At 39.0% G+C, this 27363-nt stretch overlaps 1 protein-coding gene across 1 annotated transcript in view; it reads right to left on the reverse strand.

Moving 5' to 3' along the window:
• Positions 1-731: 731 nt before the first annotated feature.
• LOC119430619 (arf-GAP with coiled-coil, ANK repeat and PH domain-containing protein 2) overlaps positions 732-27363 on the reverse strand; it is a 58825-nt gene continuing 32193 nt past the window's right edge. Inside the window, exons 9-23 of the mRNA XM_037698054.1 lie at positions 23111-23185; positions 13295-13407; positions 12404-12455; positions 10953-11053; positions 10700-10805; positions 10240-10448; positions 9037-9106; positions 8808-8902; positions 8224-8426; positions 6978-7070; positions 5930-6156; positions 5673-5782; positions 5471-5581; positions 4901-4962; positions 732-1204 (exon numbers count right to left, since the gene is read on the reverse strand). Of these exons, the coding sequence (XP_037553982.1) occupies positions 1104-1204; positions 4901-4962; positions 5471-5581; positions 5673-5782; positions 5930-6156; positions 6978-7070; positions 8224-8426; positions 8808-8902; positions 9037-9106; positions 10240-10448; positions 10700-10805; positions 10953-11053; positions 12404-12455; positions 13295-13407; positions 23111-23185 (1728 nt within the window). The 3' untranslated portion in view covers positions 732-1103. The remainder of the gene's footprint in view (positions 1205-4900; positions 4963-5470; positions 5582-5672; positions 5783-5929; positions 6157-6977; positions 7071-8223; positions 8427-8807; positions 8903-9036; positions 9107-10239; positions 10449-10699; positions 10806-10952; positions 11054-12403; positions 12456-13294; positions 13408-23110; positions 23186-27363) is intronic.

The raw sequence follows: 27363 nt of genomic DNA on the forward strand, positions 1-27363 counted from the left end.
TAGTGTTGGGAACCACTGCTATAGAACATTAAAACACTGTAGCTTTGTCTGATTCAACATTTGTCTGCATTTCTGAAGCTGCTTTAAGTTTTCCATCTTGTGTTGCCTAAAATAAAAAAAATAAAAAAATCAAGACGTGTTTATTAGCAAAGTGTTTAGAAATTATGGACTCATAAAATGTTTTTTTTCTGGTGTTCTGAAACAATTAATCCATGAATCTGAATCAGAAAAACGAGCTTTCCCAAATGTTCTGATGACACAAACCACACGGTGTAATACTTGAAAGTCTAATCATTTAAGATATCAATTAAAGCAACTAAACAAGCATAAAAAAACCCACTTTAAATCAACATTTTAAAATTACAGATGCACTGATAACAGGTGCACAAGACAGTGCAAATAAGTAAAAGCATTTAGAACAGGGTTATTCAACTAAATTGCTCAGGGGGCCACAGTTACTAAAAGCTAAGAACCCAGGGTCCGGACATCCAGCAGTTATTGTCATTAAGTTTGTTTGTTTGTTTAATGATTTAAAATCTAGTTTTATTTAAAAATGAACACATTTGTGCGCTGAACTGCGCTCACCCGTGGGCCTGATTTGGCCCCTGGGCCACCAGTTGAATAACCCTGGTGTAGAGTTTCTAAAGGAATAAACAGAAGCTGAAATCCAACAGAAGACAGGAAGAAAAAGATCATTAATCATCGGTCAGGGACTTGTTTTTACAGATTGGACGCAGCGCTTATATATTTTAAAAGAAATTATCTTTGACTGTAAAGTAGTCACATGAGAAACTGATGAACCTTTTTTTTTTTTTTACATTCAGAGTTTGTCTTAAAACCTTTAAATTGGCTTCAACCTTGTACCATTCGCCTGCTCTAAGAGGTCCAACTGAAAAGCTTAAAAAAATAGATCCGAGTGCTTGTAGTTGTCGACAAAACCTTCAGATGGTGATGAGAAGGAGCTTCAGCTGCATCCGAGGCTTTAACGCAGATGCTCCTGCGTGACGCTGGAGGGAAAACTCAACCTTGTTCCAGGACTTTGTTTTTTTTTTTTAAACTTGCATCAAGATGGAGTCAGCATGACCTCTGCAGCGTGGTGCGTGTCAGGGTTTCTGCGGGTCGTACGGGTAGCGGTTTAGTTTGTCCGGATCGTTTGAGGCCATGTGGGTGAAATCTTGGAAGATGTCCTGGTAGGTTTCATCTCCTGGGAAGACAAGGAAAACGGACGTCAGTAACAGCAGAATCACAAAAAGATCTGCAGCTGCTGTAACTAATCAGAAAAAAAGAATCTATAAAATATATTTCAGGAAGAAATAGGATAAAACATTCAGAGTTTGGAGGATCATGCAGACAAAGTGTCATCAGCGTCAACAAGAATTTTAAAAAAAGGTAAAAAGTTACCTGTCGGAGCGCTGGCGTGGCTCGAAATACGAAACAGAACAACGCAGAGCAGCAAAGAAGAACAGAACACGTAAAAGAGCTGGCGAGGAAACAGGAAATCCACTCAGAAAGAAAAGCCCACAGACGTCTGGTTTCATCAACAACTGTATTGCTTTTAAAGTGCAGAAGTTTATGTACAAAAATACAGCTGTGTTCGCCTCGGCACCCCAAAGAAAAGAACGAGAACAGAAGAAAAGGCACAGACTCTGGGGAGGAGAGCGAGGGATGAAAAGCAAAGTACAAAACGGAGAACATGACAGCAGAAGAGGATGAGATGAATACGTTACAGAGAAGGAAGAGCATTCACTGACCAGTGGTTCTCAATCTGGACGAGCTTTAGGAAACAATCTCTTTATTTTACTGATTTTTAAAAATCACATAGAAGTCATTTAGTTGTTTAAAAGACTAAAAATATTTCTGAAGCAACCCTGAGATTAAAAACCACTGCTCTGCATGTCTACTCATCAAACCGCTGAATCAAAAGACCAATTCAAATCAATCAATCAATCAATAAAGAGGTGGCAAAGTTCTCTGGTACATTCATTCCACCTGAACATCTGCCCTCGTTCAGCAGCTGATTGGAGATAAACACCAAGTCTTCCTCTCTCTAACAGAAGACACAAAGAGCCTCTCACACAAACATGAAGCTGCTGCTTGAAACAAAAACTTCCCTTAAACACGTTCACTGCAGCTTCTGATGCACAGTAAATCTGTAAAATAACGACTGTGAGCAGAAGTGGTTTTCATCTCCTTTTTAGTCATTTAAGTCCAGATTCCACTTTGTAAAACAAATACGAGTCAGCAGCACGAACAGATATGAGATGTTAGTGCGCCCTCTTGAGGTTAGCACGAGTACACAACACCTGGGGGGGGGGGGGGGGTCATAATGCTGTAAGAATCAGGTCCCTTCAGTTTACTTAACCGTGCACTCAAATTAAAAATGTATTAAATTTATTATTACAGTATGCGAGTGTGGATTTTCTGTACATCCTGATTGTCTACAGTCCCTCGACCCTCGTCCGACTTTTGGTTTTGTGTTCTCGTCTTTTACCCTGTGCAAACTGAAAACAAAATCAAGCACAACACCTGCTGCACCCTGACTCCAGTGTTACTGTGACTCGTCAGGGTGATGTTTACGATGACTAAAAACAAGTAAAAAGTACATTTCTTTCGGCTGCTCCGTTCTTCAGGGGTTGCTACAGAGAGTGAACTCGCATAAAAGATTTAGCAATTGTTTTACGCCCGAGGTCCTTCCTGACGTGGCCTGGACTCAAACTCGCAACCTCAAGAACTGCTAGACCACAGCCCCTAACTAAAGTCAAGTCCAGAAGCCAAAGATAAAACCACAGACGCTCACTAGTGGCTGGATATAGTGTTTCCCCTGCCATTACACAAGCGGGGTGCCCCGCCCCATCAAAGAACAGAGCGCCCTGCCTACCGAACCACCAACCCCACCCACCGTTGACAACTGTTGGTATTGATGCAGCGCGGGGCGCAATACAAACGTGCTAGCAAAAACGCTACTGACGTACTTCTCTGCTTTGCATACCCCACCATCGAAAACCAGCTGCAACGTAGCGCTAAGCTAGCAACAACACAGACGTGACTCCGCCTTGTCGACCCCCACCCCAATAAAAACCGGCAGCAACGTAGTGCTAAGCTAGCAGGCGGCAACCCAGTCGACAAAAATAAAATACAACGAGCGAAACACAGATAAAGCACCATTTTTAAGAACAAACGGGACATTTTCTTGTTTTTCACTTTTTTTGTTGTTTTTGCCTTTTACATGTTCAAATATGCATTTTTATACACTTAGCTTTAATTAGTTATTTGAGGCTTAAAAAAGTACCATGATGCACTGAGATGATTGTGTTCCAAAAACACATGGCAGCACGCACCCCCCCCCCCCCCATTGGAGTTATTTATTTTTATTTCTGCTGTGAATTTGTGCGAACAGTTTTGTAAACTGATGGACCAAGTTCTGAATTTCTACCTGTAATCCTCAGGGTGCTGTAAGAACGGCCTCATCACTCAATAACTGCAGTCACTTTTACATTTGTAGCCGGGGGCGCCGCTCCGCTTCCTACAACCATTTATTCAAAGTGCCTCGAAGCCCTCGTCATGATTAGAGGCAGGATGAGATGAAACTCAGTCAGCAGCATGCTCATCTCATCCCACATGCTCCCAGAAAATCTAGACTTATGTGTGTTTAAAGCTCACATTTGATTCACCTACACAGAAAACAGAAGTAAAAACAAAGTTTTTCACAGATACATCTGTTTCTGTACAGAAATCCAGTAACATTCCTGACAATCACTGCTGCGGCACTGAAAGGCCCTTCGTCTTACAATTTTGGATTTCTTGTGATTTCGAGCAACAAGCAAGCACACGTAACTGACTATAACCAAGACACAAAATCTTCATACGCAAAAGTGAAAACGAGCGAACAGAAAACCACAAGGAGTCGTCGTGTCACTCATCCCCGTGCAGCCAGTCTCCATCTGCTCTAAACTCTGCTTACTGAGTCAAACACATATGAATCATTTACAGCAAGTAAACTACAGTACAGATCCTAGAGTTAATTTATAAAAGAAAAAAAACCCTCTACAATATTTTTTTTTGCAGACCACATATGTAAAAACAGCAAGATGCATCCAGTTTGAACAATAAAACAAGTAAACAGGCCCTGAAGGAAATTAAGACTTCAAATTAGAACCATACAGATACAGAAAATGTACAGAAGTTGCATAACCATCGACAGGAATGTGCATATTATTTGACAAGTCTATTGAAAATGAATGATAAGAGCTTATAGATAAAACATGTTTTGTATAATTCAGAATTCTGGATTATAATAATAATAATTATTATTGCTGTAAAACTGGTGGATATAAGAGTCTCTGAGGTCTGGGCGTCACTAAATACTAGTGGCAGTTACTATTAGATCAGATTATTTTCTACCAGCTGGTATAATATACATAAATATCTTTAAAACAAAGAAATATATAATATCTAAACTTAAAAAAATAAAGACGGTGACTGTTTCTTTAGGTTTTGTGCTACAACACAAAAAGTAACAGTCACGTGAAGGAAAAGCTGCACCACTTTGGAACACATCTTTTCATTATAGATCAGATTCGATGGCTTTTCATGTTTACATTGCACACCTGATGCTGAACTACAACTTAGTGCAGCAGCTGGAAGAACCATCAGACTGAGCAGCACGCAGGACTCAGACCAGCTTCAGGTCAGTCGTTACAATCAAGGGAATGGGGAGTCTCTTTAAGAAAACTTGTGCCAATTTGTGAGTTTCATCTAATCTGCTGCTTTTACTGAACATAATCCTGCTGTGCAACACAAACGTTCTGTCTCTAATCAGACTCATCCAGCTGCAGGCTAATAAACTCCTGCATGCACTTTCTGTACTGCATCTCGGTGGGGCTGTTGGAGTTATATTGACCTGATGGGTTGTAGGGCCCCTCCGCCTCCCGCATCTCCTCGTTCATCTTTGCCAATCGCAGCCTGAAATTTGAAGAAAGAAAACAGGAAGTTACAGGCAGACGCAAAAATGAAACAGACCAGGCTTCTTATTAAAATTAACAACCAGTCATATTAAAAGGGTCACAACAACAACAACAAAAGTCACAATTCAACTTCAAAGTTTCTAATTTTTTACAAATAAAAACCTTCGTATTATCAAATTTGAACAAAGTTGCATGTTTAAGATCTACAAACAGAAAATGCTGAAAATATTTTGTTTTTAATATGCTTAAATGATCACAATTCATTCGTAAAGATGTTACATAATGGTTAATGAAGAACTTGGGCAATATTAAAATAAATAAAACATAACGTAAAACACATATTTGCATCAATTGAAACAATTATTAAATTATTATGAAGCTGTTCCAAATGCTAATAACATATAATATCATAAATGTATTTAAATATAACACAGATATCTGAAGACAACATCTGAGTAATAAATGCACCCAAAGTTCATGGTTTTAATAAAAAAAATGAAGCTCACAACGTGACGATGTCTGCATTTGCTGCCTCCACTGCTATGCTCAGGGGCGTCTTCTCATCGATGTCTGCAGCGTTTTGGTTCGCTCCTCTTTTCAGGAATAAACAAACCTGCCTGTAACAGAAAGCAGAGTTAGGTTAAGCTGTTTTTGTAGCCCCTGTGTGACAGTGGCGCTGTGGTAAAGGAGGATGACGCATAAACAAACCCTGTGTGTCCCAGCGTGGTTGCGTGGTGCAGCGGTCCTCTGCCCTGAGCGTCCTGTTGGTTCACGTTTGCCGCGTTTTGGAGCAGAAACTCACACGTGACCAGCGAGCCCTGAAATTAACCGCAAGATCAGTTTGTACACACTTAAAATGCAGCACATTTATGACTTTAATTTTAAAAAAGTAACCAAATTAACAACATCTGCTCAACTAATTGAAGAAAACACCAACATACTGGACTTCCTGTGTTCATACTAACCCCGTGCACGGCCATGATGAGCGGCGTCTTCTTGTCCTCGTCCGTGTTGACCCAGTTGACCACGGCTCCATGGGCCAGCGCCTCAGCCATGTCCGGCAGGCTGCGGGCGCACGACGCCCAGTAGAGCTGCAGACCCGGGCTGTACTCCTTAGGCTCGTAGAAAACCACTTCCTTGCAAGGGGACGGGGGAGGAAGTGTTGCGGGCATGGAGGGAGCCTCAGCAGCGTCTAGAATATGTAACGACAGATACGTTAATCTAAACAAAGCTCAGTGTGCTCAGTGGTTTCTTTTTTTGCAAAAATATGGCTTAGAAAATTAATTGGAAACAAAATTCGGGCTACTAACAATACTAAACTTTGACATTACGTATTCAATTCAATTCAAAAATACTTTATTAATCTCAAAGGGATTAATGTTGTCGTAGCTCATCAGCCTGGTTTAATTCAAGAGTTGTTATAGATGCTGATAGCTGTGAGCAGGAGGGACCTCCTGCGATCAGGTACTTGAGCACCACCACCAGGTTGACGGGAATTCATCCACGGCGCCTCTTTTTCAACTCATTTGGGACTTGGGGGTGTAGCTGAGATATTTGAGTTTTTGAGATGTTAATTAGCTGCTTCTTGTCGTTAAAAAACATGTTGTTGCTATGGTTACGCTACATAACAAATGCCCAAAAGTAAAAAGGTTTCAGTAAAAATCCTTCCAGCTGCACAGCATCCGATACCAGAGGAAATAATCATCCGAAAAAAGCAATTTACATCCATAAAGAAGAGGAATTAAAGTTTTCAGAAGCAATAAATGAGAATGAAAGTAACAGCTACTCCAACATGCAGCCATCTTGAGCGGAACAATTCTAGAGCATATAGGAAATATTTAGGATTGTAAGCAGCTGAAATTCTTTTCTTTCAGTGGAACAATAGACCATAAACACATTAGTTTTTTTTTAAAAGTCTGAGATTCAGCCAAACAGTCATCCACCTTTTCCATTTCTCCCTTAAGATACTGAAATCTTAAAAAGCCCGGATGTGACAACAGGCGTGTGCCGTACCTGCGTCCGCCAAGCTGTTACTGGATGGAGTGGTGGCCAACATCTCCCCGCTCCCATCAGCACTGTTCTGAATGCCACTGTCTTCTCTTTTCACTGGAAACAAACCATCTGAATCACTACATGAAGAACGCAGTTCTGCCATGACCAAGTGTTGAAATAAAAGGAACACCTTCCTGCTGATTTGAGTTGAGCAAAGCTATTTTAGCCCCTAATCAAAAATAAGCCTATGAATGTTTGATATATTTAATGTATTTATACACGTGTATTTCTCCAGCCTGATTAAGCAAAAGGTATTCCTAATATTTTACCATAAACAGACAGAAAGAGACTTTTGATAACAGATCCACTCCATCACCTTAAGAGCCAGTCCCCTAAACACTGAAAGGATGACGACACAGACACACAAATGCCAAACACTGACCAAAAACAATGAGTGAGTGAAACACTGCCCTCCTCAGGAAACACAAAGCGTTATGTTTTGGAGCATGGGTCAGTCAGAAGGTCTGGACGAGGAAGGAATTAAGAAAGGGATAAAGGAGGTGTTACTCCACAACCCCAGAGAAGTACAGTCGAATGAAAAGGGGGGGGGGGGGGGGGGGATGGAAAGCAAGCAAAGCACTCAGCTTTTAGTACTTACTGCTCCTGAGCTTGTGGGAGGTGTCAAAGTAGGAGAAGAGCGAGTCAAGCTCATCAGGACAGAAGAGAGAATCACGGCGGGCCTTGGTGCCGCTGGCAGCAGCTACGCCAGGGATGATGGGAATAAGGATATTACAGGACGGAGGTGAATATAAGATGGTAAGGGGAGTTTTGAGGTCAGCGGTATGAGCAGTGGGGTTAGTCCAGAAGCAGAGAGCAGCCATGGGAGGAATGGGGTGTATGAAAGAGGAGAGAAAGAAGAAAGCAGGGAACAGATGGTTAGACTACAGGCTCAGCTAATGCTGGAAAAAAGACAGACTACGGCAAGCAATGTGAAGGCAGAGAGGGTTCAGACATATGCTGTTCACAGAACACACAGTATGTCAATGGAGCACAAATATCACGTGGTATAAATTTATCATGCAGTGCTCTTTCTTCTGTCTTGAAGCTGCAAAGTTTGGTGTCTGAAGAAGTACAAGAAAATGTTCCAATATCTACAGTTCCATTTTGTTATAATCATCTCAGTCTGTAATGTGGAAGAATAATGAAATCATAAAAAAATATGAAGGTGCAGTGGATCAAAAGAAAAAATAAATTGTTTTGCATCTACCTGGCTGCCCTGACGCATGAGAACTTGGCTGAAGTTTTGGCGTGGGGGGAGGCGGTTTTGGAGGCAGGTGCTCAGAGCTGCTGCTCAGTCGTTTTTCCTGTTTGCTCAGAGAAACGACTTTGTTTCGAAGCTCCTCGTCTGACGGCCGGCGAACAAACCGTCGATCCACATATTTGGCTTTGATGTAGGCCTCCACCTCATGTCTGTTTGAAAAAATACGTTTAATTCATCACATGACTTCAATTCAATTCAGTTTATTTATAGAGCGGCAAGTCACGACAGAAGTCATGTCAGGGCACGGAACAGAAACATTCATATATATATAAAGTAAGTTAACATTATTTATCTGAGGAGCAGACTGCTTTGAGTTTAACTTCATCACAGAACTCTCATCTTGAGCGAGCATGAAGGCGACAGTAGAAAGGAAAAACTCCCTCACGAGGAAGAAACTTTTAGCAGAACTTGTCCAGCAGAAACCAGAAGAACTTCCTGTCCTGCACAATACTTGCTGAAGAAATCCACCTTTCAGCACTGACATCTATAAATAAAACTATCACTGCGTGTGCATGTGCATTTTTGTGTACCTGGGGTCTCCTGGCTGTGGCTTCCTGGCTCCCAACTCCTCTCGCCGAGCTTCATAGATCTGGTTGATCACTTTGTTTCCCAGCTCACACATCAACTGTAAAATATTTAAAATAGAAATAAATCCTTTCACTGCATTAAAAAAACAAACAAATAATGGAACGAGAAATAACTTTCAGCACTTAACTTAAAATATGTCAGTAAACGAGTATGAACTGTTCAGGCCCTCACCTTGAGTAGTTCTGGCTCCCAGGTGTCCAGAGTCAAAGATCGAACCTTAGAGAAATGTACTCCCAAACTCCTGTAGAGGAAATAAATGACATTAAAGACACAATGCCTTCACCCACCATGCTTTCATTAGCTGAAAGTTAAATCCTTCTGGAGAATGTTGAACTTTTATCATAAAAACTGTACTTTCATGTGGAGATTGTATTCTCTGATGAAAAGCTGCCATATTACTTTAATTGTAGATAAGTTCACAAATAAAAAAAGCCATGTGTACTGGTTCTCTGACATCAGTCACATTTTTGATGAAAATTGAGGAAATACCTGCAAAATGCTGCTGACTGTATCTGCAACCAACAACTGAACACCAGAAATCAAACGTCTTAAGATGAACCACTGGACCATTTAATTAAAGCAGAATAAAATAATCACTGATGAAAACATCTTTAAAAATAACTTATCAGTTGCATTTGTTTTTCTACAGGTGAAAGGAAATTATTCAGACTACAAATACAATCCAGATTAGTTATAGTCATGTACCTTAAGGCATCACACACGCACATGCACGCATGCACGCACAAACACACACACACACGCACGCACGCACGCACGCACGCACGCACGCACACACACACACACACTGTGTAAATGATAATTGCCACTAAAGCCACTTCGCTTATTGAAAATCACAACAGGAGCAAGAAATCTAACCAGATGATTACAGCTTCAAACTGAGAGCATGGGAACTGACCTGAGCACTTTTAACCCAAATAAACTTTAATTAACTTTACTCTGAAAAGTAATCAAAGAGGTCGCAACATCCTAAACAGACTGAGTTTATATAACAGTGAGTTTTCATTTAATAAATCCCCAAAGGCCAAACACTGCAAAGAAGCCTTTCACACCATGCTGCTGTGGATTGTTTCCTAAAGCTAACAAAAGCAAAGATAATTTAATTATTTAAAGCTTTCACAGAGATAAATTAAACTCCAAGTGAACTTCACTATGACAAAATTTCAGAAAGATTAATAAATTATACTCTAAGAGTTCACTTTGTTGATTAATTTTAATTTTCTCTGGAAAGCATTCCTTCCTTTCAGTTATTTTTCCCCATTTCCTATATGATGTTTCTCCTTAGAGCTTTAATTTTCCATTTCTTCTGGTTTCTGTGGGAATTTAAAAACACATTTTGTAAAACAGGTCTCGTACCTGTGGATGCCAGAGCACTGTATACAGAGGGTGATGCCCAGATTGATGCTGGCCCAGCGGGGATCTGGCTGACCGCAGTCGCAGCAGCAGGAGTTGCCAGGGATAGCCAGGACCTTCTGCAAGGCGCTCTCTCCTTTCAGTGACCTCTCCTTCGGCTCCCCTCCAGAGTCCAGACTCCCTGTCGATGTAGAGGACTTCCTGTCCAGCTTCTAGCACAGGAAAGAAAATGCTCAGTCTCCAAAATTGATAACACAGAATTCATTAAAAAAAATTACACTTGAGTATTGTGGAAGAAGCATCGGTGGGAGGAGATGCACTGAAAAAAATATATAACTCCATTTTACTTGATTTACTGGTACCTCAGTGTACAGTTATTGAATATGAAATTACAATTTGTCTGCTGCCACATCGATTCATCACTTATTCTTTAAAAGACCCACTCCATTTAGTTTGGTTTTACCTCGCCGTTGTCTCCCTTGTCGCGGAAGGCGGTGGCGATGCTGTTCTGGACAGCTTTGATCCAAGCTTGTCGCAGCTTCTCTGAGTCGGCCTGCATCATACAGCTCCTGCAGGGGCACAAACGTCACACAGCAGCTGTCAGCTAAAACACCGTGGCTGTGGCCGCGTCTAGTGGATACAGTGCTGCTCTAAATGTCCATGTTTGATTTTTGGTTGTTTTCCAGACTTTGATTATGTCGGGGACTTAAACTTACTTTGTGGGTGAAACCACTTCAAAACAGAAGCGACGCTCGATGTCCTCACAGTGTTTGACTGTGCATAATCTCAGGTCTTCCACCACTACTGTCGGGGTGTCCTGAGGGGTCAGCAGAGGGTCTTTTATTAAAAACAGTTCAGGGTTCCTTGATATTCTACACAACAAAATTCAAAACCTTTTAAAACTAAGACTATTGTGGTTCACATAAACTACGCAAACATTGAAAATACACAAAGATGGATAGCAAGATGAAACATTTGTAGGAAAAACGTTTTTACGTGCCTTCAGAGTAATTTTATCATCAACTTTAATTATAATTCACATTTAAAATGACTTAAAGTTGACCTAAGTGCCATATTAACCCAAAAACTAAAATTCATTGAGGAAAAAGTAGAAAAAAATGTAACTTTAAAACCAAATGAAAGAAAAATCAATATCAAATTACTTTAAATGAATTCATGTCTAAACTTCTTATATTAAACATCAAAGTTCATGCTCAATAATCCAGGTGAAAAATCCAACAAAGTTCAGTCAGATCATCTGGACAGTTTCTTTATTTTAATGAGATGTTTTGTCGTGGGTCAACCAGTTTGTTGGTGATAAGATGGTTTCTGGGGCTCGCCCTCTCCCCCATCGACTCCTCTGAGGCAGCCATAGCCAAAGTGGTTAAAACATTAAAGTTCATGCTCAATAATCCAGGTATGATGAAGTCCTTTGGATGAAGGACAAAACGTCTCAACAAAAAAAAGAAACCATCCGGACCTGACTGAACTTTGTTGGATTGTTACATTTAAACTTTTCAAAACTTGATTTCACCCCCGACAGAAGACAAATAAGATGTACACAGAATGGTCAAATGTGATCTTATCTCTTATGTCTTCATAGTTTATTTTCTCCATACACTACTGTAAATATTTAAATATAAATGTATAGAAAACTTAAGGCCAGTGATGACAAGCTTCATCAGGTGGCTACAACATGTTTGTGCAGCCGTTATTTTGCTAGAACAATGTCAAAAACACTTAAAATAAGTAAAAATATTTTTTGATTTGGTGTTTTAACAAACAAATTTGTTGGTTTGTTCTTTTTTCCTCTCTCCTGTACGTCGTAAGAGCAAACTGTCACGTTATGTTTTCGTGCCATTGGTTTTAACATGTAACACAAATGGTAGCTTCAGGAGATTAAAAAAATCTGACAAAGATACAGTTCAAGTAAATGTGTTTCTCTACCTCTGCGTGAGTGTATTTTAGAATTTAATTGATGCATTTCACTACAAGAACAGTGCAGGAACCCATCTCTGCACAAAGCAGTGGTTTTCTGCACACCACACAAACTGTTTACAACATTTCCTTAAACTTAAACTGTGGCAGAGCGCTAAAACTACATGAAGGGACAGCTGCAAAGGAAGCATATTTCTATGTGGTTGGTGGGGAGAGTCACTTAACATACCTTAAATTTCTTCTGGTAAACGAGCTGATTGTTTTGGATAGAGAACCAACGTCTGAAAAGAGATCGCAAGTAAATTAGGAAAACTGGTCTCGCACACAGCTGCCTGAAATAACTCGCTCTTACATCCTCTTGGTGTGGCGTGAAACTAAATTATTACAGTACAATCTGAAGAAGACAATAATGATTTCCCTCTACAGGAGTCTTCACAAAGACAACAGCAGATCAACATCTGAGCTTTGAGTCGGTCATGTTCCAAAACATCCTTCCATTCATTTGTCTCTGCACGCCTTTAAATTGGAAACTGAGAAGACCTGATTGAATCGAACCATTATTAAAGAAATATAGCAGCATTTATGACTCGTCTTGAACTTTGTTTGTGATTGTTCAGATAAATAATCAACCAAGAGTGGGGGAAGGATGTGATCATTGAAATCTGCCTACTTGTAAACAAGACGATGTGAAAATACCAAGACAGATTTTATACAAATAAACAAAGAGATGGTGAATAAGCAAGATAAACTCTGCTAATAAAGGTTGTCATTGTTTTTATAAACCTAAAATGGCTTTGAAGACTTAAGAGTTAAACAAATGTTACCTTTTAGTTATGTCTCTGGCCTGTTTTGTCTAATGATGGCATATTTATTTGCATCACTTCTTTTAGATTAAAAAAAAAATCAGCATCTGGAATCAATTCGACACTTTATTACTTTGTTTTGCTACAAGATATAAAACAAAGAAGCCACATTAAAACAAAACACAGTTAAGAACGCATAATGTTCCATTTTGATTGTCACAGCAACATTATTTCACCTAAACATACCCGAGTAGTAACGAACTACAGTTTAGGCGACTTTTGAAGCGTTCATAAAGCTTTAGATTAAACAACAATACCTGTTCCACGTCTTAAAGGCGTTACTCGCCCTCTTAAACAGATAACCCTCCATGGCGATGCCATTGTCAGCGTCCACATTGTATTCCAGTTTGGTGTCGTCATTTGAGAAATCCTGGTATTTGTGAAAAGAGAACAAAACAGACAGAAAATACAACCTTTAAAAAATTTAACAAGATAAAACCTGTGATACCTGAAATCACATACTTAATTTGAAAGCGTAAAGAGTTGCATTTTCTTAAAAAGCTCAAACACTGTTATTATTATGATGCAAGACTTTCCCCACATGCGTATTTGTTTGTAGTTCGTGTCGAGCAGAGTCAAGTTACAGAAACATCGTGCGTCCGTTCTCTCAGCGACGCTGTCATGAGACCTTCCATTGTGTAAGTCGAGCTGTAACTACCTGAGCTCCTGTCACACACTCCTCACACACTCATAGTGATCTGCAAGTGCTCAAGTGTGTGTGTCCTTGTGGAGTCAATTTACACCAGACGTCAGCGTCTCCACAAGCAATTACAGCTCAATGAGCCGGGATCTGATACTATGACGAGCACGCGAAGCATCCTATCTGTTGTCCTTCCAGAAACCTCCAAACGCTTCTCCAAACTCACTCTGAAAAAGTTGTACCCTGCAGCCTTTATGAAGTAAGTTTTAACCCCGAAGAACTAATCTGCTGTTTTAGATGATTGAGATTTTCCCACATGGAAAAAACTTCTCGTCTGTTATTTGATGCAGGTTTAAGAGCAACTTTAATAAACACCTAAACATGTCTGGAGACCCGTTGCACAAAAGTAGGATTTATACATCCAGGATGCCGGCAGGAAGCTGCACTTGAACAATCCATGAACTCGCACAAACGTCAAACCATGCTGAAAGAGGGCCGCTACTTCAGGCCAGGTTTAAATCAGCTCGGTTGAACTCATGGTTTCCCTATAAGATCCACTCTGCAGATCACAGATTTCCTGATTAAACATGGACAGAAAGATACATGCATCCCACTTCTCTTCAGTGGAGCAACGGATAATCAAGGATACATATGAAGAGATGAAACACATGCTCACTAAAATAGGAAACACTGCAGCCTACATTAAGCAGACAGAAAGACAGTGGCAAATTATAGCGGACCGATTGAATGCGTAAGTCATTTCAAAAACTGAATCTGTTTTCAAGTAATCTCAAAATTAACAGCTGAACACTTTTCTTCAAAAATGAGCAGTGGAAGTTAGAGTAGAGTAGGAAATTAACCATAAATATTCATTGCACAATTTCAATTTATTTTGTGCATTGGCAATTATGAACATCTCAGATAAATAGTACGAGACCACGGCAAAATATTCCTCTTTTGGACCGAAAATAATATAAGAAAAAGCAAAAAAGATGCAGCACCTCAAATATTGCAAAAGAAGACAAGTTCATTTTAACCTCTTATCATTTTCAACAGTAAATATTTTTTTTTCATTTAATGTTCATATAGCACAAATGTGAGTGGTGGCCAAAAACGCACCTGGCAACAAGTGAAAGGTAAATACAAGAAACATGTTTGTAAGCTCAATCATCCAGGTAGATAAAAAAAGAAGGTTAAATCATGTCATCTGGACAAGTTTCTTTTAAACTTTTTTGTAAACACGAACTAGAACCCAACCAATATATCAGTAGGGCTGATAATTTAGGCTGATATACATGTTTGGGGACCTATTGGCATTGGTGATAATTGTCCCATTATGCGCCGATATAAAGTTTTCTAATTTTCACCATTAAAATGCTGGAACCAGTCATAATTGTACAATGTATCCATCAGAGGGCACATATGGACTACTTTCAAGTAGTTGCTGTTCAGTTTAAGTTTCACTTTCACATTCAGCACAGAAGAAGCAGGGAGCAATACTGTGTAGAATATTTTTGCTGAACAGAGCATGGTAAGTTTACTTTAACTGATATGTCAAATAAATCAACAATAACAAATTATCTTCAATCCTCCAACCAGGTGGCCATAACCTACATGCCTCTCAAGTTAGCAAGCTAACGTTTAGATAACCAGCATAGGCTATTGCCTTGTAAAACTTTATCCAGAACAATAAATCTAACAGAGCGGTAAATATATATCAGTGTTTGTAACGTTATCTTTGTCATCCTCAACATGCATTGTTTGTCTGAAATCTTTACTTCACTGCAAAGAAAAAATACGCAGCTGCGGTCAACAATAATTAGGCCTTCACTGTATGTGACTGACCCGTTTAAACAATGAACAGGGAAGGGCGTTTCTTTGTTTTATTTATATTTATGTTAACACACTTGATAACTTCATGGTGAATAGTGGAAGATAGAAAACGTGAACGCACGTTGGGAAGACTGTTTCTATGACCAGTGCACCACTCGTAAACACAGTGTGGGTCTAGGTATAAGGTGACTCTTTGCTTAGCTTCATGGTTACTAACAGCCGCGCTAAATAAACAAGCCCCGCCCCATTCGCCGTTTTCTTAGATTCTTGGGGGTGGACAAAGCTCAAAATACTTCAGCCATTATATCGGTTATCGGCGGCCGCCGTCTCATATCAATATCGGGATCAGTGATAGCCAAAATTTCTATATTGGTCGGACTCGAACAAGAACATTCTGCAGTCTGGTGAACTGTAGCTGATGATGTACAGTCCAGATGACGTGTGTAAATGACTTGGAAGGTGTTTGCTCACATATTGTACTGATTTTAGCAAAACTTACACACACATTTCTAATTGTCTCTACAGCCGAAGTGATAAGTAGGCTACTCAGTAAACCTCACATATCAAAAAATAGCAGTGCAATAATCATAAACGATTACCACACAATTCTAAGAATATTGAAATTTTTATCATTATTATTTCTATTATCAGGACTGGATTTAGTTTTAAACAGTTATTTGATGTCAAAATGACAGTAGTTATTGAACCTGTGATATTTTAATGCAATGTAATAAAAATTAGGCAAATACATACGTAAGAAAATTGAATGATTGAATGAACACACTGGTTTCTGATCGGAGCGACCGCCGACTGCTCAGAAACAAGAACAGATTAATTAAGCTTCAGCTTTAGCTGGGTCAGGACCAGGCTAGTTTCAGGGGATTATTCTCCAAGGAAACATATGTGCCTCCTCTTTTGTGTAACTGAATCAAGGATTAATCCATCAAGGATAACACGAAAATTCTGGCTTAAACTTTGATATTACTTTTGTGCAACGGGCCACTGTTTCCACGAGTTTCAGGATATAATCAAAACATCAAACAGATAAAATATATTATAGATAAAACTACAGGAGACTTGGAAAGAAAGAAAAAATCTCAACGTTGATAATTTTGTTTGTTTGTCGGCAGGAAATGACCTCAGACATTCAGTGTGTGCGCGTGACAATGACCACCACTTTCTGTTTATTTCCTGGACAGTAACATGCTAAACACAAACATTATTCTTATAAACCCATATTTTGATGGGCACTCTGCTCAGACAGGACTTTTTCTTTTTCTTTCATTTAACAGATACTGCTGTCCAATTATCTCTCTAACAGTGCAGGTATTCCCAAACAGTTTGTGTAATTCAAGCAGGAATAAATCAGTCATCTTCATCGTGGCCTCTCCAAGTCTCTGCTTGATCTGGAGCATGACTGACCGTTGTCTGTCTGAACTTGCACACTCTCTCATTGCCAGATTATCCAAAAGTAATCAGAGAAAAACTGACCAAGCGTACATTTTTGCCAAGTTATTTTGGTAGCTCAACTGGAACAAATGTGTTTTTATTAAATGTCTGGATAGAAGGAGAGTACCAGTTCAAACAGTTATATTTTACTGGATTAGGCAGACAAATGCACAGCAATAACAAACTTATGGTACTATACAGCTTTGACAGAGAAGACAGAAAACTGACATGAACCAATGGTACGGCATGCCAATGAGCATTCACTCCATGCAGATAAAAAAAAATCCAAAGTTTTAAACTAAACTTTTAACATTTCTATTCCTTAGTTTTAAATATTGGCTGATTTTTCTGAGACTTTTTTTTTGGTAAAACAAACAAAGCTAAAGGGGCTGTTGATTTTAGTTTTGAAGCACTTTAGACACACGGGGAAATGTGAACAATTACAGTACAGGACATTGAGATAAATGACGACAAAAGACAGCAAAGCATCAAAACACGGACGTCAAACCAGCAAGTCACGTTTCTTGTGTTGGACACACACCAAAACAGCATCAAAATGTTACATGCGATGAAAACATCTGCACTGATACTGTACATGTGTTTATGAAGTAACAAAGGTGCAAATATCTCCACAAACACTGCAGTGCAGTCTCTTTATAATGTGCTGAAGAGGAGATGAAGGAGCAACGAGAGTGGGGTTACAACACACAAGTCGGATGGAAATCGATGCATCGACTACGTACGGAGGTCGACCTCCAGGCACAAAAGTTGCGGTAGTCTGGTAAAAAGTCAACATCTGTCACCTCCTAAAATGTCACAAACAGCAAGAGAACCACACAGAGAGAAAAAGAAGTTTGTGTTTTCCTGAAGCTAAAACGAAGGAATCTATCATGGATTTAATAACGGTCCGAAGCGGGAAAATCTTCAACTGATGAAGCAAAACCAAACAAACACTATAACCACAAGCAGACATGGACACAGTGACACCGTCACATGCACCGCACCATACAAACACCTCTAATCTATTAGATGCACTCACCAGATACCAAACATAATGAAAACGGCTGAAAATCTTCATTTGTCAAAAATCTTTTCTTGGCCGCCGACTGGGGTGTGTGTGTTCCCCGTAAGGTCGATAAATGATCAGAGTCTCCAACCCTCTCTGTGTAACATCTCAGTGACTGAAGTCACTTGAAGCAGCGTGGTTCGTCTCTTCCTCATGCCCTCAGCTCCTTCTCTACTGCAACTGAGTCTAAACACTCATCACTGCCTCCGCTGCTGCTCCTCCTCTACAGGACTTGTGCTCCAAGCAAAGGTCACCCTGTGTGTGGGTTTGACTCTTAGTTTGGGACAATTAGGTGCACCACAAAGAGGAGCATGACCATAAATATTCATAAACTATTTTATGCACTCTTGTCTTTAACCCAACTATTATACTTAAAATGTACAGAATTTGATCCTTAAACATGGACTGAAAGTTCTTTGTTTATAAAACAGTAAAGGTGCTGATGTGAACAGCAGGTCTTTAGCTTCTTTAAAACCACCGTGACTTTGTCCAGCTTGGCTCAGTGTTTCTGCTGAATAATGCACACAGGCAGAGAGAGTAAACACAACCCCCGGACCCTTTTCAACTCCTGTGAGGATGAAAGGTTTTGTCAAAAGAATGATAACAGCAATTACTTACAACAATAGATGAAATATCACTAATATGGTCAGATATCAGTTAGGCCTGTCACGATAACAAATTTTGCGATTGTCTCAGAAATTATATTGATAAACGACAACACTGTTTGAAATTTGACCATAATTAGTAATTGTCAAATTTAAGAAGACATGTTGGTTAATGTTTGTGTGTAGTACCTTTTCTGATCACTGGATGGCAGTATAAAATGGTTTAAACCAAAGGATGGATAGTGAAGGAGCAAGCAGCGTGTATCTTTAAGAAAAATGGGAGGGAGGCACCTTGACGTGACGTGGGCTATTTTTCGTTACTGTTTTTCAGTTCTCAAAATGGCGGATGCGCAGTGTGGTTTGAGCTCTTTAGCATAGCTAGCTATAGCATAGCACTGAGCATGCATCAGGATCTTTAGCATAGCCTTTGTCACACAAAGCTTTTAATTAAAAAAAAAAACAATTTCTCAGCTTCTTTTTACAGAGAAAAGCAATTTCTTAGACGAAGGCACGGGTTTCAACCATGAATTTTGGAGCGTCGACAAGACAGAGGTTTTATACTGAAGTCGGCCTGTTAGCTTAGCTCGTAGCTTAGCTTCTCAGCTTAGCTGCTTTAAACAATCCAAAATCGTGATTTTACACAGTTAAAATGGATTTTAAAAGAAAATAGTAAGGGAGGAGTCAGTATACAGCACCAGAGTTGAGCCTTTTGTCATCCAGTGTCTTCAGTAGAAAGAGAGAGACACGAAGAAACGATAAAGCCGATAAATTAAAATGAGGTTGATAATTTTCATTTATCGTGCGATTCATTTATTTATTGTTTATTGCGACAGGCCTAATATCAGTAGAAGCAATGTTTTGATTATTGATGTTCACTTCACTTCATCAAATAACTCATCATCACGCCAAGCTAAAAACATTACAGCTTATTATCAAGAATTTTGTCATGTTCCACGACCAAATGCGTTAAACTGGTAAGAAATAATTAGATCTTTAGGAGAGATGAAAGAGACAAGAATTAAAATAATTTGTTTTAAAAATAGAGAATGAATGTTAAATTAGTTATGTTTTTTGTTTGTTTGTTTTAATTATGCAAAGCTGCTCCAATAAAGTTGCAAAATAACTGCAGAGGTAAAAAAAAACAATTTTTTTTTTGTTGTTCTTTTGAAATATTAAACATTCTAGTGAAAATGGTACATAAGTGTACAGTAGTGCTATTTTCAACTGCTGATATAATTCAAATTTTTCAATAACAATGAGATAACAGAAAATGCAAGTGATAAGGACGCTCCTTTTTGCTCTAGAGATTCTGCAAAACCACACCGATTAACATTTGTGAGTAACAAACTGCCTGACCACATATAAACCTTGGGAAGTCATTGCAGATGCCAAAAATGTATAATGTTATAACTAACTGCAAAGAAAATTCCATGTTTGTGGTAGAAACGGGTACTACGACGTTTCATTATGACTACTGAACCATAGGGTCTGTATCCTATGGCTCCTGAACTGGGCAATCAAGCAAATACAGATCATGAAACCATTATGAGCCGATTTGATTCTACAGTTTGTGTACACTCAGATCACGAATGCTTCCTGGAAGCTGACTGGCTTGTGGGTCTGAATCATCTCAAATCACGCTCCTCCATGTAGATACTACTGGTTTTGCATTTTACATTCAGCACATCTCCAGACACTTTGTACTCTGTTGAACTTGTGACCTGCTGCAGGATTTAATAAATTGCCACGAAGTCCACCATTACTTTAGTAAATTTACCATAATATCATGATATACAAACAGGGCTAACTTGGTTAATTAACTGTGTTGTAAACTCTACCATAAGCTAACAACATGCACAAAAGCATGCATGTCATCAAATCATGCCTGCTGCCTATTTAATCTTGTGTTAATCCATCTTACTTAAGTCTTTAAAATGATGTGAGCAGCAGAAATGAAGTCTGACCTTGGACAGCTGAGTGTACAGTACATTCATGCAGACATGACATTGTGGTGACAGTGAAGGTAAAGGGAGAAGAAACAGCTTACCTGCAGAGCAGCCTGAAGTGAGCAGAAAGAAAGATGAAAGATTATAAAGAAGACAGTAAGTAAATATCTGTAGATGAAGCCATACATAAACCACATAAAGTATGATTTATAAAAATAGTATTAAGCTAATGAAGAGGAGGTGTAAAAAAGGCACTGAAAGAAAATATACCTCAACTTATTGAACTAAAGGCAAGAGAAATAGAGCGGAGTGGATTTAAAAGATACACATTTAGAAGACAAAAGACTATGGAAGTAAATATGTGTCACTAGGATTTGAATTAAAAATGCCAATGAAATTTTAATGTTGTATGTTTGCATTTATTTTTCAGTGTTAAAATATATTCAGAATACATTTTTAACCTAAAAAAATGAATTGTCATTATTTCTATAGGTTTGAAATATCATTTGTTATTTTCACTTCAACCTAAAAATTCAACCTTTCAACATTCAAGCTCAATATTTTCAGTCTCCTGAGATTCAACTGGCTCAATTTCACTGTCTGAAATTCAGCATCTAAAAATTCAGTGTAAAAAATGCAGGGTTACTTTCAGGTCACAGACATTAGCAAAGGATGTCAGAATCCAACACCCACATCTGCTTTCTTAGTCATGTGATGTTACGCTTGTCGCACTCATTTTGAAGGAAAACAGCATGTCCGAGGCGGTCATGGAAGCTAACGCTAACTCAAAGGTTAGTTTAATGCTTTCATTTTTCTGTAGTATGGTTTATGAAGTATCGAACTTCAGGTGCCAAAAAAAAAAAAAAAAAAAAAAACCCGGAAAAATGAAAGCATTAAACTCACCGCTGAGTTAGCATTAGCTTCTATAACCACCTCGGAGATGCCGTTTTCCTTCTAAATAAGTGTGACAAGCGTAACGTCACATGACTAAGAAAGCGGATGAGAGTATTGGATTCTGACATCCTTTACTAATGTCTATGACCTGAAGTAACCCTGTCTTTTTTTACACTGAATTTTTAAACGCTGAATTTCAGACAGTGAAACTGAGCCAGTTGAATCTAAAGAGACTGAAAATATTGAGCTTGAATGTTGAAAGGTTGAATTTTTTTGTATGCCAATTTTTTTTTTAATACCGAAAAGTTAAACTGCAGAACAGCTACTGAAAATGTGATCACTTTGAAATAATAATGTGAATTTTTTTAGCTTGAAGTGAAAACAAATTAAATTTCAAACATAAAAATAATGACAATCGGTTTTTTTGAGGCTAAAAATGTATTCTGAATATATTTTTAACACTGAAAAATAAATGCAAACATACAACATTAAAATGTAAGTGGCATTTTTAATTAAAATCCTAGTGACACATTTACTTCCATAGAAGACATTTCAGAACACCAAAACCAATGACTCTGACTGGCAAAGAAATTAAAGGAAGCTCAGAAAATAACAGCTGGGTGAAGAACGGACACATGCTGTCTGTAGTTAACGATGCTGTGTGATGTACCAATAAAGTTAGGAGGAAATAATCAACACATGCTGCAACAGAACGAGACAAATTAATTTAATCACACTGACTGAAGGTTCATCAATTTCTAAAAAGCTCCAAATGAAGAGATGCTGCACAGAGCTGAAATGTGCCAGAATAAAAAACAAAAACATTTTGTTCAGCTGCTCCCTTGTGGTCGCCAAACTTGAATTAAGGATTTGGCAATTGATTTACGCCGGATGCTCTTCCTGACACAACCTGAACTCGAACCTGCAGCCTCAAGATGACAAAACCGCTGCACTGACTCCCAAGCTACTGGAACACCCTAAAAACAATGGTGTAAAAATCTAGAAGATATATTGAAACCAGTGAGGAAATTAAAGCTGGCAGAGTTGCTAAACAGACATGGAAGTGTGTTGAAACTGAACCTGGTTTGGTTGGAAATGTGTTCTCGCCAGCTGTCAATAATGCATGGGTGTGTAGCAGAGATCATCCTGCAGGTTCACCTTACACCTGCACCCCATACTACGAGGCAAGTTCAGCTTACCCAGGGTTCAACTAACACTATCAATCAGTGGTACTACGAATAGGCCTATCACAATAACAAATTTTGCTGGGTGATTAATCGTCTCAGAAATTATTGCAATAAACGATAATATTGTTTGAAATTCACCAATTTCTGTATATAAATGTAGATATAAGCAGTTTAAAAGTTGACAAATTATTTATAATCAGCACTGATCTAACAGTCATGAAGTTATTATATTTTAGTATAACCACAGAGTTCAACTTTGTTTTTCAGGCGGCAGCTCAGAGAAAACGAGCTGTTAGTGTTGCTTTTTGTCTCCATGTGTGCTGCTAAATAAACTCTGAATTGTGAGCCAAATGCTATTTGTGTAAACACTGTTTTTTTTTTATTTGGATGCACTTTCAACATTTTTCTTTAAAACGTAAAGATGACAAGATAATTTTGTGAGAGTGTGTGCACCTTTTGTTGAATGGTTGAGTGCTTCTGCTCCATGTCTCTCTTCTCTTTGGCAGCATCGACCACCAGCTGGTCCAACTGCAAGAGATGGAGGAGCAAATTAGTCAGGTTTGAAAACTGACTGGTTGTACATATTTAATTTAAGAACAGCTTTAAAAAAAAAAACATTATGACAAACATAAGACATGAAGGGTGGTGCAATCAGTAAATCTAGTTGCTTAAGAGTTCACCTTGCAAATCAGTCTGAAAAGGTAAATTGTACGCTTTAAAAGTAAACTCCAGCAATTTTTTCACTGACCAAATAAAGACAAAAGCAGTTTTAAATAAAATGAACTGGGTTGCATCAGCTTCTTTGTGTGTGAAACTGAACGAGAAATGATTGATTCTCTTCATTTCTGCACATAAAAATGGAAACAAAGGCCCCTTTGAGCAGAAAAGCAAGCAACAAATTAAAAAAAGAGCCTTGAATAAAGAGATGGGGTTCACAGGGCGTTACTGAAAATGGTCCAGCTTGTCTCAGAGTAGAGAAATCCTTAACTAGGTCTCTTGATAGTCTGTTGCTGCAGCCTGACCTAAATCAGCATGTCTGCAGCCTGGGGTCTGTGCTCACAGGAGCGCTGCAGGATACATGTAAGCATGTGATGATGAGAAGGGTTCAAAGTTTCCTCAGCAAACAGAGTATGGACAGAGTGCAGCTGGAGTTTAAAAGCAGTTCAACACACTTAGGATTCTTGGTAGGCCCCGATTTCTTTCATTTTGGGACATCGGCCAAGACTTGCATGAGAAACCGATTTTACAGATTTTTTTTTTAGTTTTAACAAAAATTGTCTGAACTTCCTTTATATTTCAGAGCACTACCTCATGGCCAGTTAAAACAAGTTTGCATTGTTTCTAGGATATTGTTCAAGGGTATGTTTTTCAGTAAAATAAGAGTGGAAAATTGAAGGTGCATTGTGACCTTAGAACACTTGACAGTGTCGCTTATAAAACAAAATCGATATCGGCCAAAATTGGAATCGGCAAGTCAGACTTTGTAGAAATCAGTGATCGGCCAGAAAACTGCAATAGGAACACCCCTAATTCTTGGCAATAACAATAAATCCCAAGTCTGGTAGAACCAGACCCATAGAGACATGAATTTTATCTTTCAGCTAAATCTGAAAGATTTGTTTAAAATAACTAATAAAGATTGTTTTATGAGTATTTAGTTTTGCTATCAAATATATATTTTAAGATTACACACCTGTTTGAGTGATTGCATACATAAAAATACAAAAATATCTCCATAAAATACTAACGCTTGATAAAAATAGTGGGTCAACCTGGTCTGGCTTAGGTCTTCAGAGGCCCTATAGTAGGGTTATTCAACTAAATTGCTCGGGGGGGGGGGGGGGGGGGGGGGGTGCAGTTACTGAAAGCCAAGAGCTCAGGGGCCAGACATCCAGCAGTTATTGTCATTAAGTAAGTTTGTTTTATGGTCTAAAATCTAGTTTTATTTAAAATGAACCCACTGGTGGGCCGAACTGAGATCATCAGTGGGCCTGATTTGGCCCCTGGACAACCAGTTGAATAGCCCCACCCTATAGGAACCCTGATTCATATATTGCACCTTTTTTATGAGCCAAAATGTCCCATTGTGTAATTTATTAGCTTTTTAATAAATAAACACAAAACAAACACACTACTCTGTGATTATTTTCAGAAAGTGCCCAATAAAAATAAATGCTGCTATCTGACCATTTCGGTGAAGACAGAATTTGAAAGGGCTTTGTTTTGTTTAAAGGGAAATGGGTGGGCAGGAGAGTGGCCGACCTGATAACATCAGATGGGAAATGTTTTTCTTGTCCAGTCTAAAACACACTGCCCATCTGCTGCTTTTTTCATGTTCGTTTTAAAAAGCAGGTGCGATTTTATGAGCTCACCTCTTCTTTAATGTCCATCTTAACATCTTTGCCCCTCAACAGTTTCAGCAGCAAATGGCTTCAGCTGTTCACAACTATTACAAAACACTGAACCTCCGATGTGTGTCCCATCGGTGTATGAATGTGATAAAGCACTGATTATTCTTGTATAGATCTAGTAGAGTGTTGTGTGAATGGATAAATGAGGACACAGACTGTAGAGTAAAGCACTTTGAGTATCTTGACAAGATAGAAAGGCAATAGATAAGTACAGTCCATTTACCATTTATTGAAGAGACCACAGTGCGCTACGTGCATCACCCTTGACATGCAACTACAATGACGAGCTTTATGATTCATGGGACACAAAACATCCCTTTGACTGAACGTATTTACTAAACTGACATGTTCAGTCACAAGATCATGTCTCATCGAATATATAATGAGAAGAATAGCTTATATTTAGAGAGAGCTTAGCTGTTTGCATCAAACTGATAGGAAAGTAGTGTGCTGGATAGAATCATCATCATACGGTCTCTTGTTTGCATGCAAATCAAAAATCACTTTGACTTTGTTAGAAAAGAAACTTCTAAAAGTGTTAAAGCAGTTAATGAGTGAATTGTGCAGGTTTTAAGTGAGGGGACTCCTGATTGATCAGTTTCTCGCTGGACGTATGTATTATTCTGTATTACCAGACCTGCTGGCAGCTCCTCCACACCTCCCTGCAGAGTCTCTCCACCTTCTTCAGCTTCATGATGGGGAGAAAATCCAAGTCCAGTCTCCTTGTTGCTGTTTCCCACAGCTCTTGTCTCTGATCTTCCTCTTCTTCTGCTTTCCTCCAAATTCAGTGTGACAGGCTTGTAATCCACTGCATAGCTCCAGTTGTTTGTCAGCTTGAAACCAACCCTCGCTCTTTTTACCCCCCCTCCTTCCTCAGGATCTGGGTCTTGAAACTGTCTTTTTCAATCGTCTCCCTCTTGTCCTACCAATCCTTGCGTTATTTGTGTTCAGTCCTTTGCGTAGTCCATGGCTTTCAAGTCACTTTCTGCTTTGAGGAAAATCATAATTTGCCCCCCCCCCAAAAAAAGTATCCGCCTTTGAAAGTTAGACTCGTCTTCCCTCTTGTCCTTTTCCTCTTCTTTTCTCAGTCACTGTCGTTAACACAACAAGATGCTTACAGCCAGTGTGAGGACAAGAAACCTTACTTTTTATTTAATCAAATCTAAAAGGTTTTTCAATCTGGTTTTCAAAAAAATATTTCCATCTTAAAAAAAAAAAACACAAGAAGGTTCCTCTTTTAGCCGTTTCAAATGCCACAAAAATGTTTTTTGAGCTACACTTTCTCCTCTGAAGTGCACACTATTCCCCGCTCTGTGGCTACTTTCCTTACGCCCCGTCTTTCAAACAGAATCTAAAGCTCCTGCCGATCGTACAGCTTCAAGCCTTCGATGCTTGATATTCCACATCTGAGCATCTATCTTCAGTTTCTGTGTCGTGTTCACTCAGCTGACTGTCAAGCCCTGCGAGTTTGCCTGTGGGAAAACCCTTTTCCAACCTTCTGACTGGTATCTTCCTCATTCCTGCCGACTGTAACAGCAGCTCTGCTGTGATAAACATCTGAAAGTCACATTTGGGCTGCGATCTGGCTCAGAGGGAATGCTTTGTTTATCAGAGGATGCACACAGACACACAAATGAGAGTTCAGTGAAGATCACGGCATACACACACTCGCAAAAATACAGAAATACTGACAAAAAAAGGAATAAAATGTGAGGGGGAGGGCTGCCTTGAGGTGAAAGATGGAGGTTAGATTTCAGCTATGATTAAGGTTGAAGAGTTTCTCAACATTTTATCTGACTGTGCGCACTATGATGCGGAGAAGGAAATAGAAGCAGGTTTAACAGAAGCAAAGTCACGTGCTGATTGAGTGATGATCAATCGTTCTATAACGAGAGAAAAAAAAAAAACTTCCTGTTTTTGTCCTGATGCATGCTCAATGATCCAGGTAGAAAAATCTCAAACAGTTAAGTCTGGTCCTCTGGACGGGTTCAAAAAACAAAAAACTGTAGAAACATTTCGTCTTTCCTCCGAAAGACTTCTTCAGTCTGAAGAGCTGTATTCAGCTCAGTCTTATAAATAGCACCTTCTCGTAGTGGATCAACCAGTTTGTTGTTGACATTCAAAACTAGCTGTTCACATGATCAAAGAGGACCATCAGCCTAACAATGGATCGTTAACAACAAATGGTTGATCCACTATGACAGGGTGCTATTTATAAGACTGAGCTGAATACAGCTCCTCAGACTGAAGAAGTCTTTCGAATGAAAGACGAAATGTTTCTACAGTTTTTTGAAC

This window comes from Nematolebias whitei, chromosome 3 (assembly GCF_014905685.2).
Source record: "Nematolebias whitei isolate Nwh7 chromosome 3, NemWhi1, whole genome shotgun sequence".
Classification (NCBI taxonomy): domain Eukaryota; kingdom Metazoa; phylum Chordata; class Actinopteri; order Cyprinodontiformes; family Rivulidae; genus Nematolebias; species Nematolebias whitei.